The 15,835-nt window shown below is 37.9% G+C and overlaps 1 protein-coding gene across 1 annotated transcript in view; it reads right to left on the bottom strand.

Moving 5' to 3' along the window:
• Window positions 1–357: 357 nt before the first annotated feature.
• The window catches only part of LOC107738181 (nuclear factor of activated T-cells, cytoplasmic 2-like), a 32,219-nt gene continuing 16,741 nt past the window's right edge, over window positions 358–15,835 (bottom strand). Inside the window, exons 7-11 of the mRNA XM_016549912.1 lie at window positions 11,139–11,194; window positions 10,891–11,023; window positions 10,484–10,671; window positions 9,556–10,096; window positions 358–2,361 (exon numbers count right to left, since the gene is read on the bottom strand). Of these exons, the coding sequence (XP_016405398.1) occupies window positions 2,306–2,361; window positions 9,556–10,096; window positions 10,484–10,671; window positions 10,891–11,023; window positions 11,139–11,194 (974 nt within the window). The 3' untranslated portion in view covers window positions 358–2,305. The remainder of the gene's footprint in view (window positions 2,362–9,555; window positions 10,097–10,483; window positions 10,672–10,890; window positions 11,024–11,138; window positions 11,195–15,835) is intronic.

Here is a 15,835-nt window from a genome sequence, read left to right as displayed (position 1 = left end):
CAAGTCAGTACACTTCAATCAAACCGCGATATGGACTAGTGTATATGTGAATATTAAATGGTGTTGCGTGTGCTTCATTAATAAACAAAACCGCACGTCTGCGTCAGTCATTCCGTCACATTCCGCGTTACACAGTAAATTCCCTTTCTATGAAAGGATTCCGGGATTCCGTTTTCTGCATCGCGGAAATAAACACCCCAGCAACCACTGAATGCACGTCTCGTATATAAAAAGCATTTTTTTAGGGGCCCTTGGCTTTTGGGGGTCCAAGGCGGTCGCCTACCTTTTGCCTAACGGTAAAGTCCGCCTCTGACAGTGAGTGAATATGGCATGTCTAATGAAGACTCAGAGAATCTCTTTAAAGCTTTTAGTTTTATTGCTCGTGTTCTCAGCTAGCTTTATTTAACAAACATGAACACATCTAAACATATTAGGTTAGACATGCTTAAGCCAAAACATGAATATAATCATGACAATTCAATGAAATAAAAAATAGAATTGGTCTCTCTTTTGGCATTGACAGCTTTACGTTAATATATAAAAAATGAAATGCAATTTGTCTTTATGCAGCAAAAGCTTTGGCAGTTCGTATATTCCCAGAGCCTTGGTTATAAGATATTAAATGGAAAGAGAACAACTGATTCAGTTCATATACATATTCTCTTCCTATTTTGACTATCTGATTCTAAAAAATAAAAATGATAGAAACAGTCTTTACACTTTTGAGGCAATCTATTCACAATAAAAAGAAAAAGGCTCCATGGAAACATTAGCATCACTCTTTTTTACAATGTATTCCAAAATAAAGTTTTAGATAATACAAATGAATTATTCATTTATAACTCTTAATTATTCAGCCAAAATTGTAAAGACATATAAAAATATAGCCTACTGCATAACTTATGCATTTTTTTTTTAAAGTGGGCAGGATTGCTTTCAAAAATATTTTCAGAAACAAGCTTTTGAACACAAGCTGATGCTTCTTGATGAATTCGTTTGTTACTTCAATAAATTCTCTTTTTGTCAGTTTGCATTCAGATGAGAAAACGAATGTGACTGTGTTAGAGACATGCAGACCGTATAAATACAGAAAGTGATTTCCATGAATGTTCTACGTTTACACAAACATACACACACAATATATATGCATATCATAAAAGCAAAGCAGTTACGGTTAAAAAAAAATCCTCCATGAGACAGATATGTACTACATCTAACCTAAATTTTAACATGGGACACAAAACTTGAATATTTCAAGTGTTGTATATTCATAAGTAGAACAGATGGAACTGGTTAGGTCATGAGCACACAAATAAACAATAATAAAATATGGTAACCATACAGTTTTAGTATGGCACAAAGATGTTGCCTAAATGTAGTGCAGGGCATTATGGGCTCTGACTTGACACAAGGTACATGTATTTCTATTCATTTTTGGTTTGCTTGTTCTATGTTTTGGTAGAATGACAGCACTTTAGGAAAAGGCACAGATGTTAAAACAGTTTCTATTTACATCATAAAGAAAAAAATATCACTTAATTGTTTTTTTTTTTTTGCTGTATTAGCTCAACATCTACATGATTATAAACAAATCTCATTTCGCTGAGAAACCTTAAATAAAATATAATTCGCTGATAAGAAGTGCATACGCTGTTTTGAAGAACAGTGCAGTTGCTTATAGTAATTTAAAATATTAAGGCTTTTTTTTCCCCATAAATTTGGATTGATGTACACGTGGGTTCACCTAATACAAAAACAAGCTATTCTTAGACACATATATCAAGTATTAGCTGTGGTGTGATGTATTTAACCACTTTCCATTCAGAAGTATGTGCAAACCTCTTGTTTTGGGGAATATTATAGACAGTAATGGTTTACTCTCACAGATGATGAGGTTATTGCTCGAAATACACTAATCTGAGTGAGTTCATTTATGTGAGTCAAAAGGCTATGGAATAAAAACCCACAAAAAGGAAAAAACTGACTTAATGCCACCTGTCCAATCCAAACTGTTTATGAAGGCTTGAGTCTCTGACAACTTTGACATATGAGATCAACATTGGACGAGCTTTCAAAAATCAAATAACAGCAGGGGAATTCAATACCATTTGCACATCAACACGCTGCTGTTCCTGGAGTTGACTGAGATGGATGCTTGGTTAAACGTGGTCCATGATCCAGTTTTTGTCAGGGGTGACACTTGACCGGGCCGAGGCTTCACTGCTGCTGCTGTGGCGCTGAAGGCAGGGGAACACACATAGCGAACACTCCAGGGGTCCTGCGTGCTTCCCGATCAGGGGTTTCTCTAGGTCTGACCCCTGCCAGGCACTCCTGTCAGATCCTTCCTTATGATCTCATTCACTACAGAAATGACAGAAAAGAAGAACATGTTTCAAAATGAAAGGACAGAACATTTGTGCAAGTGAATTGCAACTGCACATATTGGTTCAAAAGTCTCAGAACACTAGTATAAATGCTTATATATAATATCATAACTTAGCCAAACTAACAAAAAAAAACAAACAAAAAAAACATTACATTTCTAAAAATGTTACAAAATTGTGTCATTTAATATAATGAAATTAGCATATTTATTTATCTATAATTAAATACTTGAGCCAAAATCATCACAATTAAAAGAACCAAAGACTTAAACTACTTCAGTCTGTGTGCATTGAATTTATTTAATACACGAGTTTCACAATTTGAGTTGAATTACTGAAATAAATGAACTTTTCCACGACATTCTAATTTATTGAGATGCACCTGTATATATATTTTAACCTGTATGTTCATTTAAGTATATTAAATATATATTTCCAGATTTAATAAGTATTTTAAAATTAGCATATGTAATTATTTGTTGTAATTACTATTATATATACATTAACATTATATTGTTATATTGTGTCATTTCAAATATTTATTCATTTTACATGAAAAATTCTAAAGGCGTTACTTGTGTGTGTGTGTGGTTATTTAAGCATATTATTTCCAGATTTAATATGTATATTTAAATTAGCATATATGTAATAATATGTATGCATGTATGAATGATAGAATATAGATGAACTGGACAAATATTTGACATTGAAATGAAATGGAAAAAGTGTCCGAATTTACTTGAATTCAGCCTATGTAAAAACCGCAGATATTGATGTAGCAGTGATTTTGATTATATTAAAACTGAACAGACGCACGTGCACACACACACACACACACTCTATATATACATACAAATGTCACTTTCACATGTTAAACTGCAGTGACACTGAATGGGCACTAGGTGGAAGGGAATCATCTGACAGAACAGGCTCAGTGAAGCCCTTGTATTGGCCATTACTTCCTGTTGTTACTCTTTTTACAGGGGGGCATAAATGGAAACTTTTACTGCCTCTTCATTCTAAGAATAGCAGCAGGGCGCGTGGGGTTGTTAACACAATCACAATACCACTACACACCAACTCTAGTCTAGCCACAACTCAGACGTGAACAAAGGTCACCGGTAAGATCAAATCACACGAATGTGGGAATACACCTCTACACAGGTTTGAGTTAAGCATGGAGCAAAATGATGACAAATTCATGATACGACTAACGGTGCGATTACGTGGTAGACCAAGAACAAGTTGGTATAATAAATACATGGTACTGTCCAAAAGTATTACCATGGTACCATGTCCAAAAAAGTTTATTAGATAAGTAATGGTATAAATAAAATATGTTGGTTTAGGACAAAAGATTCCATTTGTTATATATATATATCCACCGTTCACTTATTCAGCTGCTGAACTGCAGCGTCATGCAGACTTTGGTTTAAAAACTCTACTGCATGAAGATAATGTGGTTTAACCTGATTGGCCACATCCTCAGTGCTGTATACTATCAGGACGAGACACTTCGGCCTGGAAACCCAGAGCACAGCCAGGGCATCACTACCACAATAGCCTACACAATGCCATACTGTTTGTTATAATGGATGTGCTGGAATAACAGGTGTAGCATATAGATTCTCTTGAGCCATATGTTTCTGACTAAGATGGCCATTCTGAATATTTAGCATAAAATTAATGAAACCCACTACAGCAAGCTGCACTCTATTATTAGCAATGAATAATGCAATAATACATAGTAACAAACATGCAACCAACAAGTTATAGTGCTCTTTATTTGAAGTGCAACACCATGGCAATGTCAAAAAGTAAAAATGCACAGGTTTTACAAAATGTATGCATAAGAAAAACATCACTAATTGGCCAACCAAGAATGAAATAAACCATACTGAAAGATTTTGACAAACAGCGTATGTTGTGGTAAAAGCTTGCGTTAGAGAAGGAACTTGATGTTCAACAGATTTCCGTATTTGAAGCTTTGATTGTGTAAGAAGCAAAATGCCACAGATATAAAAGTCTAAACTGAAAATAAACAGATTAAAAATAGCATGAAATGTTTAGACCAGCTCAGATATGATAAATGAACGTAAATGAATAAATGACTAAGTAAATGCTTCATTCATTCACTAAATAGCCCTTTAAAAAAATCTTAAAATAAATAAATAATCGAATACATAATACTAAAATGCATTATTCAGGAAATTTGTGATTACTGTGATCAGACTCAAATAAAACCGTTTTCCTTTTCAGTAGAATCTACAACAGCGCAATCAAGAAAGCCTTGCGGTTTTAGTCATACAACCCTAAGTATGGGAGCTCTACGTGGATGACATCTGTTTTTCCCTCCGAGACTAATGAAGAACAGATGAGAGAGGAATAAACTGGTAGCAGCGGGATGCTGAGGTGCTTTATCAGCGAGTAAAAAAATAAAATAAAACTAATACAAGGCCCTGCAGCCATCGCAGACTGCAGATCCTACTATATAACAGCTTAAAAGAAACTCTCAACTGCAAGGAAGCTGGACTTTTTGACATGTAACAGCAGTAAGAAACTAGATTTTCTTCTGAATAAAATACATGTGGTGCTTCGCTGAGCAAAACTTGCTGATGTGGCTTTTAGCACCTACCGAGTTGCTAGGTGGTTTCGTAACGACCCAAAAGAAAAATCCCCAAAACAATCTAAAATCAGATCACTTAGAAACATAACAACACACATCTTCTAAATAAGTCCCATGATGAAGTATTCTTCCTGTCCATACATAGACAACTATGCAATGTACAGGAAAGGGGGCTTATAGGGAAAGTAATGAAGGGTTGGCACACACTGATGGTTTTAGAGCTGTAAAGGAAGTGTACAGACTGGGCGGTATAATAGGTGTGTCTGGCTGGAGAGACCTTGGCCAATCAGAAAGCTTGTTTACAAACCAATGGTGGAGAGTAAGACAGAGCATAGTAGATGACTCAGTCTCCACTATGTGTGTGCGCGCGCATATACTTAGCTATACTTGGGGACAAAAACGTGAAAAGTTTTCTTTTAGGTGTAGGGTTAGGCTGTAGTCATTATTATTCGCTTTATATAAAACAATTGTAGTCTAAGGTACATCTTCATGTGGACCAGAACTGCGTGTGTATGTGGATCAGGTTTTGCAAACATCTCAAAAAGTATAGTAAAACCTGTAATCCACTATATTGTGGGGACCAGTCAAAAGTCTCTATATGATGAAAATGGCTTAAAGTATATTAACGAAAAAGTAAAAATGCACACGTCTGTGTAAGGGTTAGGTTTAGGGGATCAAAATTATTTGCTCAGTATTAAAGCAATAGAAGTCAATGGAAAGTCCCCACCATAATAGAAAAACATATGACAACATGGAATGACAGGACATCCTATATTGACTTTAGGTATATATATATATGTGTATGGACCTTAGACTAATGGCGCTTTTCCACTGCGTGGTACGACTCGGCTCGGCACGGCTCAGTACGGTACGGCACGGCTTGGCTCGGTTTGCGTTTCCACTGCAGTTTAGTACCGCTTTAGAGTGGGTGGGATTATTCACATGTTGTTATTGTTGCGCCGCCTCTATTGCTGCGACTCCTGAAAAACTGTTTCATTCCGCGTCGCCCCATCAAGCTCGCTGGATCCGCTCCTCTGCTATCAATGAGAGGAACGTCTGTGCTTCCTCAACAGACAACGAAACAGCCACTTTTTGGTTTTAAAAAAAGGTGCGCTTGTTCAAAACAGTTGCGTCTGATCCTTCGCTGGCTGTGAAGATGGGAGATTTGGGAGATTTAAATCTAGCGGTTCTGTTGTGTCTCGTGTCGCAAGTTCAGTGACGCAGGTAGTGACGATTCTCTCTGGCCAATCCGTGATCAGCAGAGTTTACACGTCACATTTTGGTAACGGTACGGTTCGCTTGGAACCTCAACCGAGGTGGTACTGAAAAAAGTACCAGGTACCAGGTACTGTACCCAGTGGAAAACCCCCCAAAAGTGAACCGTACCGAGCCATACCGTGCCGTACCATGCAGTGGAAAAGTGCCATAAGTAGACACCATTTGTAGACGTACCTAGGTGTCATTTGTTTATGTAATGCAACACTAAAAATTGGTCTTTCTGTGGACAAAAAACGGCACCATCCCTAACTAAGGTCTATACAGCAGAGCAAGAAATTTGCAAGTATGTTGTAAAGAGTGTAAAGACACTGAACAGACATACAGCACATGATCTACAAGTTAGTGTGTGTGTGTGGTGGGTACTGGCTAGCACTAAGCGAATAATAAAGCCACAGTGTAAGCGTAAAGGATAGGAAGAGTCTACACCGCAGGTCTGACTGTTTGCCCTCCAAAACAGACCAGTTTAGAAAGAGTAAAACCAAAGGCCAAACTAACGAGATCTCCTTCACTTTCAACTCTGCTTTCTGTACCATGTTACACTCTATAAACTACAGATGCTGCTTAATTCGAACACCACTTTCAAAGAACAAAGCTATGTCTTATCAGGACACCGTTTTTACAGCCAAAAATCCAATGGCTTGGCATACACATGGTCCAAAACTGGATGCAAGTGATCTGAAACTAATGTGCATGGCTTACGTGCTCTATCTAAATTATTCCTGCTGCTCTATCCAGCTGGAAGAACTTCAACTCTGTTGCCTCAGGCTTTGGTTCCAGCCTGGGAAGCCTAAGTTGAGCCAGTTGAGCACTGGAAGATTGGCCAACATTGTACCCTGAAAACTCTAGGCAAGTTTGGCTGTTTATAACACTTGTTAAGGGCCAATGTGGAGATGAGCTAAAATCAAAGGTGTACAGTCAAGGAAAACTAGAAAAAGAACATTACTACCTAGCCAAAAAAACAACAACTAGTGTGCATTTCTAGGTTGGTAAAGCGCTATATAAATGCATCATTCATTCATTCATTCATTCAACCCAGTTGGTCAAGTTGGTGGACCACCATCACTAAAACTTTGCTGGCAATGCTGGTCAAACAAGTCTTGCTGTTTAAGCTTGTAAAGAAGTCAATGGTTATTAAAAGTCTAGAATTAGCACAAAAGATGTGCTTCCTTTTCTTGCTATTGAGAAATGCATGTTCATAATGAAATGGATGAAGGTACAGTTTCTATACAGAAAGCTGACCACAGAAACCCTGATACCCCTTTCAAAAGCCACTATCGAAATTCTAAGTGAGATGGATGTATCTGCATGAGTCATATTACAACCGGTTGTGTGTGAAGGTCTTGGCAAACATCAAACATTGAGATGTTAGTGGGTGGATCGCTACACCTAGACACCTCTGCAAGCAGAAACAAATGGGACTTTTTATAGTCGTCATTCTTCCTGCTCTCAGTAACCTGGACTTTGTCTGTACTACAGGCATCACTTCTTCAAAGTAAAACGGGAGCCACCAGGCTTCTTAACTAGCTTAACCAACTAGTTTAGACTGGTTTATAATTAGGCCAAATAGGCTCATTATAAAGTCCATGCTGAATTCACTAAGCTAAAGTGAAAGCTAAAGTTGCAGGGTCAACTTTCTCATGAGTAGAATGACAAAAACAGCTGCCTCGCACCTTGAGAGATTCAGCAACTTCAGCGAATAACTGTGGCCCAACAGAACACACTGCATTTCTAACTATTTTGGGTTGAAGTGGTAAAGTGGTAACTTCCTAGTTACCAGCCAACCACTCCAAAATTGTTGCAAGAGCAGTGTATTCTGTGTGGCCACTGTTATTCCCTGAGATTTTTACAAATCTCAGCAGTTTCTGTCTTGCTTTAAAGGGCCTTAATGAGGGCAACCTTTATGGGTTTACCATAGTGGTATTAAACTCTAATGGGGCTACCAGAAATTCTTGTACATAAAAAAGGGGGGTCTAAAGGGATTCATTAGAAAGGTTCTAAACCAGCATCTTGTTTAAAGGTTTAAGGCCCCGGGAATCTCATAGTAACTCTCTATTGACGTGTCTACAGTTGCAGCGTTGCTGTTTACTCAGGGAAACCCTATTAGAGTATGCAGAAGAAATTCCATCTTTTGCTCCCGGTCCCATCCGCTTCAGTTTTTCCATCCAACATGGCCCTTTTCCTTTCCTATGGACTTCCACCCATTACTATCTTATTCAGATCAAGCTGCCTTTCTGGATAAGTGCAGCAGCTGCAAATAGGAGTTCTATCCTCCAGATTGGCAAGAGTGCGACCTGTGGAAAAAAAGCAAATCCTCTCGTGGGTTCCCCCCGCAGTATTGGGGGGTGCGGGGCCAAGGGAAGCCCTGGCCAAGTATAACAAACAAAAAGGCTTTCCCCAGCTCTCCCAGGCAGCCCATTCCACTGTTTGACAATGGGTTGCCATGGCACTTGTTTTGCGAATCATAACACTGTCAACATGTCCAAGAAGTTTTGGAGCTACTCGGTTTTCTTTTCCTTTTTTTATTTGCGAAGTCAAAAGAGCACCCATTTCCTTGTCAGATACAGCGTGTAAGGAACCCCCTTGCATGAGACGTAATGAACCACAAGAGAAACTCAGACCCCCTAAACTCCCAAATTGCTTTACAGACGTGACACTATGCCTTCCCTTGCCAGTTTTCTGCTACATCGTGGTTTGGCCATTTTTAAAGTCATTATAACATGCCTATGTTTTTTTGACACAACTGAAAAACAAAACAGAGGGTGTGTGTGAGGAAACGTGCAGTCAAATACATCAAATTCATTCCAGATAATTAATTCTTATTTTACTCTTTCTGAGTAATCCGAGTAAATCGGAGTAAACATTATTGCAAGGGTCTCACTGTCCTTGGGTCATATGTGTGAGAAAGAAAGAAAAACTAAATGTTAAGACAACAAGAGATGGACTTGACAAGCAGTCTTCCTGCTATTGTCTCAAAGCAGACAAAATGTGCTCAGGGGCATTTCTAATGGTACATTAACCTGCTGTCAGTCAAAGAATGTGCCAGAATGGCTCTTGACAATGCATTCCTATGACCACATATTTTTAAAGACAATTTGAAAGCATGTCATGCATATGCACTGGCAGATGCTTTTGAGCCACAGTATAGCTTGGCACACTATTTAAGAAGCAGTTTCTAAAGTTTCCCAACCAGTTTGCTTATTTTTACATAATTACAAACGCCTACTATCAACCATCAGAACAGCTACTGGTCAACCTGGAGCTACTCACCATCATCAAGGTAGGCCTGGTCCAAGTTCTCCTGCTTGACTGTGACTCGTCCAGGAACGCTGGTTCTCTGTTCGTCCGTCGAGGAACATCTCTGGGTCTCTACTTGGACAGGTGGTGACCTGTCTTTGGTCACTCTCTGGAGGAAGGGCTGTTGTTGGATGACTGTTGGGTAATTCTGAGGCTGCTGAGGTGCCTGGGCTGGTGTTGGTGAACGGTTTGCCCCTGTGGCTTGAGGACCATGCTGATTGTAGCCCTCACAATAAATGATGTGTTGATGTTCTGGGGGTGGTGGCGCAGGAGGATCTCCACCTCTGAGCAGGTGGTGGTTGGTGGGAGAGAACTGGATGATTGAGGGATGCTGGTTGGAAGGATGCTGGCCAGCCAGATGAGAGGACTGGGCTGGGGAACCCGTGTGGACCAGAACTGATCGATGGGAGTCTGGAATCATAGTGGCCCCCGTCTGAGAGTAAATAGGACTGCTTGACAAGCTCTTTCCAGGACGGGAGTACATTATGGCTGGGCTCTGCTGCTGAAATCGGTGGTCCGGAGGGGAGACACCCAGGCGGGTCTGCTGACAGGGGACGAGCCCAGGCACCAGGCCACTGTCTGGGGTGATGACCCCGCGAGGGTTATAGTATGGCTGTGGAGACACCCCCAGCATTTGTGACATGGAATAACCCATCCGACCAGATTCATATTCATCCACTGGCTCTGTCTTAATAGAGGGAACTAGGGAAGTAAAATAACTGTGAGAATAACTGTGATGGAGTATTCAAAGTGCACTTATCAATTCTGAACCTGGACTTAACATTAATATCATGGAAAAGGTCAATAATATTCAATATACTAAATGCAAACTGAGGTCATGCACATATAAAAATCTTACAATTACAGTAAATAATACCCCGCTCTGCTGCTGAAATCGGTGGTCCGGAGGGGAGACACCCAGGCGGGTCTGCTGACAGGGGACGAGCCCAGGCACCAGGCCACTGTCTGGGGTGATGACCCCGCGAGGGTTATAGTATGGCTGTGGAGACACCCCCAGCATTTGTGACATGGAATAACCCATCCGACCAGATTCATATTCATCCACTGGCTCTGTCTTAATAGAGGGAACTAGGGAAGTAAAATAACTGTGAGAATAACTGTGATGGAGTATTCAAAGTGCACTTATCAATTCTGAACCTGGACTTAACATTAATATCATGGAAAAGGTAAATAATATTCAATATACTAAATGCAAACTGAGGTCATGCACATATAAAAATCTTACAAGTACAGTAAATAATACCCCTAACCACCTTAAAGGTACAGGAGCAGAAATACTCTGCGCACCTGGTAGAGGCATGTAGGTGAAATGCTGATGTTGACTGCGCTTCCGTTTCCCATTTATTACATAGAAGTTGACTTTGGCAGGATGGCAAATGGATGGGTCTCTATACGGAGGCACTTCAATGAACAGCATGCTCTGTGAATGAGAAAATTGTTTTATTTGCTGCATCTATACACAGTGTACAAGAAGAGCATTAAATATAGACCTTCAGTAAGTACAGTTATTCATGTAATGTAGGCGATGGACTTACTGCCTGGCTTTTGTCTTTGTCAACTGTGGCTTCCAATTCCCAAATTTGCTGTCCATCTGGAAATAGAAAGAAGAAAAAAAATGTTTGTTGATTAAATTAATTAAAATTGGGTTGCTTAAGTTAAGTTGAGATTAGTTAAGTTTAACAGTATCTATCTATCTATCTATCTATCTATCTATCTATCATTTGTGAGACAAAATGTCTTGCATTACACATGTTTGGTGTCAAAGTTCTTCCCTCAATTGTTTGGGGAAATACAGGTTTGGCCAACCAGCTTTATGATTGCAATACTTTGAACTTTCTCGTTGGCACACATTGCTTCTTCCCCTTGTTCTTAATGACTCAACTCTGTTTTGACAGGTAAAGTCGGTGATGAGTTGTAGGTTCATCTGTCATATCCATAGATCATAGGGTTCTTACATAATTCCTCGCCTACAGACTGGTTCCCATACCATAGAGATTGCATGTGGCACAAGTCAGTTACATTTCTAACCACAGTTTTATCCCACACCCACTTCCTGAGACATTAATGCTGACCTCACGACACATGCTCAGACTGGCAAAGTCTGCAGACAAAAATCTAAGTTCTCAGTATGAACACAAACCTTTCTCATTAACTTTATGAAAGACCAAATTGTCCGCACTGTGCATCCCTAATAGCTCACATAGCATTTGGTCTTTCGTGTTTGAATTTATACACAAATCTAAAATTTCTACCTATTTCTACTCACACCCACTTCTTCAGACATCACTACTGACCTCATGACAGTCAAAAAACACTACATGCTCAGATCGGCAAAGTTTGCAATCAAAAGTAAGAGATCTCAGTATGAACAATGTGAATTGTGCATCCCTAATCCCAAGGATCTTTTTCAAATAGGAATTACATAACAGTGCACGGTGTATTCTGTCTTCCATTTTTGAATTTATACACAAATCTAAAAACCATAGTAATAGAAAGTAAACAACATTTATCAAAAAAAAATATCTTTAAACCATAACAGAAAATAGCATTCCTACCAAATTAGTCACTAAACCAGGAACGATTTTGCTCTGAATCACAGCAGCATGTGGGAAACCCCTCGTTGGGCTGCAAATGAGAGATGTGTGGCTCAAATGAGTCAGCACTAGCGAGGGGGATTCCACTTGCAGTGCCAGGACAACGTCTTAAAACTGCTTTATGATCAAACTGCCCCTTTTCACCCGCAACAGGTGATGAGTGCTTCTTCCTTGGCCATTCTGTTTGTTTGCAGTTTGTTCCAAAGCTCCTTGTTCAAGATCCCATGGGTTTGTTTTTTACTTTTTCTTATAAATATCCGTAGAAGCTTTGTGAGTGGAAGCCCAGCTCGACATATGGAGTGAAATCAGCAAGAGCCAGCAAAACTCCAGCCAAAGGCAGTTGTCTCCCATTTCGGAGGGATTTCACAGTCATAATGGTTCAGAATGCTCTGTCAAGATTAGAAACCCTCCACAACAAAAGCAATACTTATTTCCATTATTTCAATACTTATTTCCTTTTTTAACAAATGCAAAAGGCAATCACATACAATCAATGGTGCCAAAAAGTATTTGGACTTTGACGAAACTCTTAAAAATGAACATATGAACATCATTGCATTAAATAACAAAACATCAAAGCAAGTGGCATCTGAAAATAAATGCTGCAGGAGGAATATTTTTCATTTTAAATATTTTTTATAATTCAAAACCTTCTTTTAATGCAATGTTTTGCTTGAAAAAAAGTATACTTGTGCTACCTATTTGTTTTGACATTTTTTCATCTAATTCAATGACATCAAAGCTATGTAAAATCTTTCAGTTTAATATTTAATAGAAATAAAAAACTAATTTAAAATGATTCTATCATTATTATTTCTATAAATAAAAATAAATATATTTTAATGCCATATCAGCACCAACCACTATATCAACATCAAAAATAAAATATATTATAATAAAAATAATACAAAATATTATTATAAATACATAAAACTAACTTCTTACAATATTACAAAACTATGCAAAATCTTTCAGTTTAATATTTAACAGAATTCAAAAAATAATTTAAAAACTATTTTATTATTATTATTTTTATAAATAAAAATAAATATTATATTTTTAAATGCCATATCAGCACAAAACTGCTATATCTGCGGCAAAAATTAAATATTATAATAAAAAATAATGCAGTATGATATTTACATAATAAATATGTAAAATTAACTTTTTACAACATTACATAGATATTTAAAACCTTTTAGTTTAATATTTAATAGAAATGTAAAAAATAAAATTAAAACCTTTAAATGTGAAACTGTTGCTGCGTCATGCTCGTCGGGATGTTAAAATAAGCACAGAGGGTTTGATTTATGTATTAACAGCCCTTGATTTATGTGATCATTTGCTCACCCTTCTGTCAATTAAACAAATGACCTTTAATTAATTGTTTAAATACTTTGTGAGCACACTGTATATTTAGGAAAAAAGAGAATGTGTTAGTTACGGAGAGAGAGAGGGGCTAACCCATGAAAATCAACATCAAAAAGTTACCTAAAAGAGCACTTGATGAGTAACAGCTCTTTTCTGATAGACTAAACACATTGGCCTACACCTAACGGATCAATAAACAGAACTTTGCATCCTACCAAAACAAACAAAAAGCAGACGACACATTGCGTACATCAATAAAACAGAATGTAAACAGCAGTAGTGAAGTAAATGTGAACACAATGGGTGAAAAAAAAAAAGAAAAAAAAAAAGGCTGCAACGGGAACTTTGAAGGTTGAAGGAGCACTTTCTAATCACACAGCTGTGACTGGATTTTATTTGCAAACAAAACTGTCGGGTGCCACCTGTCCGAGGCAAAAAGCAGCGTCAATAAGAGCAAGTAGTCATAGCACACACACACACACACACACACACACACAAAATCCATCTGCCGCTTAGCATGCATGAAAGAGCACTGTGTGTGGGAGTGCCATAACAATGACACCTGCAGGCAAAAGGCTCCGCCACCAACACCACAACAACATCTAAACACACATTTGATACACTAAAACATACTTCTTATAAGACTTTCTAGTCTTTAAGGACACTAAACTCTTCAAGGTCTGATTAAAATATATACAGAACGGCTTTTGAAACCCATTTTACTTCCATAATGTGATACATTTCCCAAACACTGTCGTGGAAATCACTGTAAAGACTGGGGAAAGAAAGAACAAAAATGTATGGAGGCTAAATGGAAACAAATTAGAGGCAGAGTAAGGTAAAATTACAACAACTATTCTGTCATTGATAGATATTAAGGGATAAACAAGAGGTTTCTTTGTAAACAGATGGGAAATGGTTAACATATGAACAGTTGGGATAAAGGATGAAATTGATTTCATCAAGATTTTTTTGCACATTGCAAGTTTGCATATTTAAATATTATGTTTAAACATGCAAATGATTTATCTAATCAAATATGTACTAATTTGCATACATTTCCAAAACTGAAATCCGAACATTGGTTCAAAATTCTTGTCTCATTTTGTTGGCATATTTTGGATGTATGAAGATTTTGGATATCTCTATTTGTGACCCTGGACCACAAAACCAGTCATAAGCGTAAATTTTTCGAAACATTTACAAAATATTGTCATGGAACATGATCTTTACTTCATATCCTAATGATTTTTGGCATAAAAGAAAAATCTATAATTTTGACCCATACAATGTATTTTTGGCTATTGCTACTAATATACCCCAGCGACTTAAGACTGGTTTTGTGGTCCAGGGTCACATTTATACATTTTCGCCATGTTTTTAGGAATAAAGTGTATAAAATCAAGTAAATTATATGATATGAAGAAATCCCTACATAAAAACCTTCAGAATATAGATAAGAATAAGGGCCAGATTTACTAAACAGGGCAAATTAGCGTGAGAGCGCAATTCCAAAAGTAGAAATTTCTGCGGGTGATTTACTGACAATGCGCAAATTAATGATCAACACAATCTACCAAGAGCAGCACAAATCAGCGTCTGCTTTAAGATATGCTTTTTTGGAGTGTTAAATAATGGCGCAAATACCAGTTATATGACGAGGGCAAACGTTTGTAAATCGCGTTGCGTGATTCATTTTAATACTCTCCTCCCATACAAAGGCGTCTGAAAGGGAAACTCCTACAAATGCATATTCAATAAGGTCAGACGCAAAAATAACTCTGTCCACGCCTTTTCAGGGCTTATTCTTCACTGCGCGTCTTTAGAAAATCCTGAAAGTACTATTTTCAGGCCAAAAGACGGTTTGCGCTGGTTGTAAGTTGTAAGCACTACTGAAGTGGAGAAAAAAACAACCTTTAATGATATGTATTGTAATAGAAATCTACAGATGCAAATAGACAAAGTGCAATAAAATAAACACTTAAAGGTGTATTTTGAATGTTTTGGTTCCACACATTATGACTAGTGCATGAAAAAATTTTTTTGCCTCTACTGTCTTAGTCTTACCTTAACATTGTAGAGATATGTTTTGTTTTTTTAAATGCACGGTCAAAAGATGATATGCTACTTGCTACTGCCAATTCTAGAGAGCATTTCATTGGACAAAAACTGTATATGCATGCTTGTGTCTGCTAAAAGCTTATTTTGTCAACTTAGTGACGTGACATGTGGCCAAGTATGGTGACCCATACTTGGAATTAGTGCTC

The sequence above is a fragment of the Sinocyclocheilus rhinocerous genome, unplaced genomic scaffold (genome assembly GCF_001515625.1).
Source record: "Sinocyclocheilus rhinocerous isolate Xijiao unplaced genomic scaffold, SAMN03320098_v1.1 scaffold2716, whole genome shotgun sequence".
NCBI classification, from domain to species: Eukaryota; Metazoa; Chordata; class Actinopteri; order Cypriniformes; family Cyprinidae; genus Sinocyclocheilus; species Sinocyclocheilus rhinocerous.
Note: the sequence above shows the minus strand (reverse complement) of the source record. Positions and strands in the feature narration are given on the sequence as shown.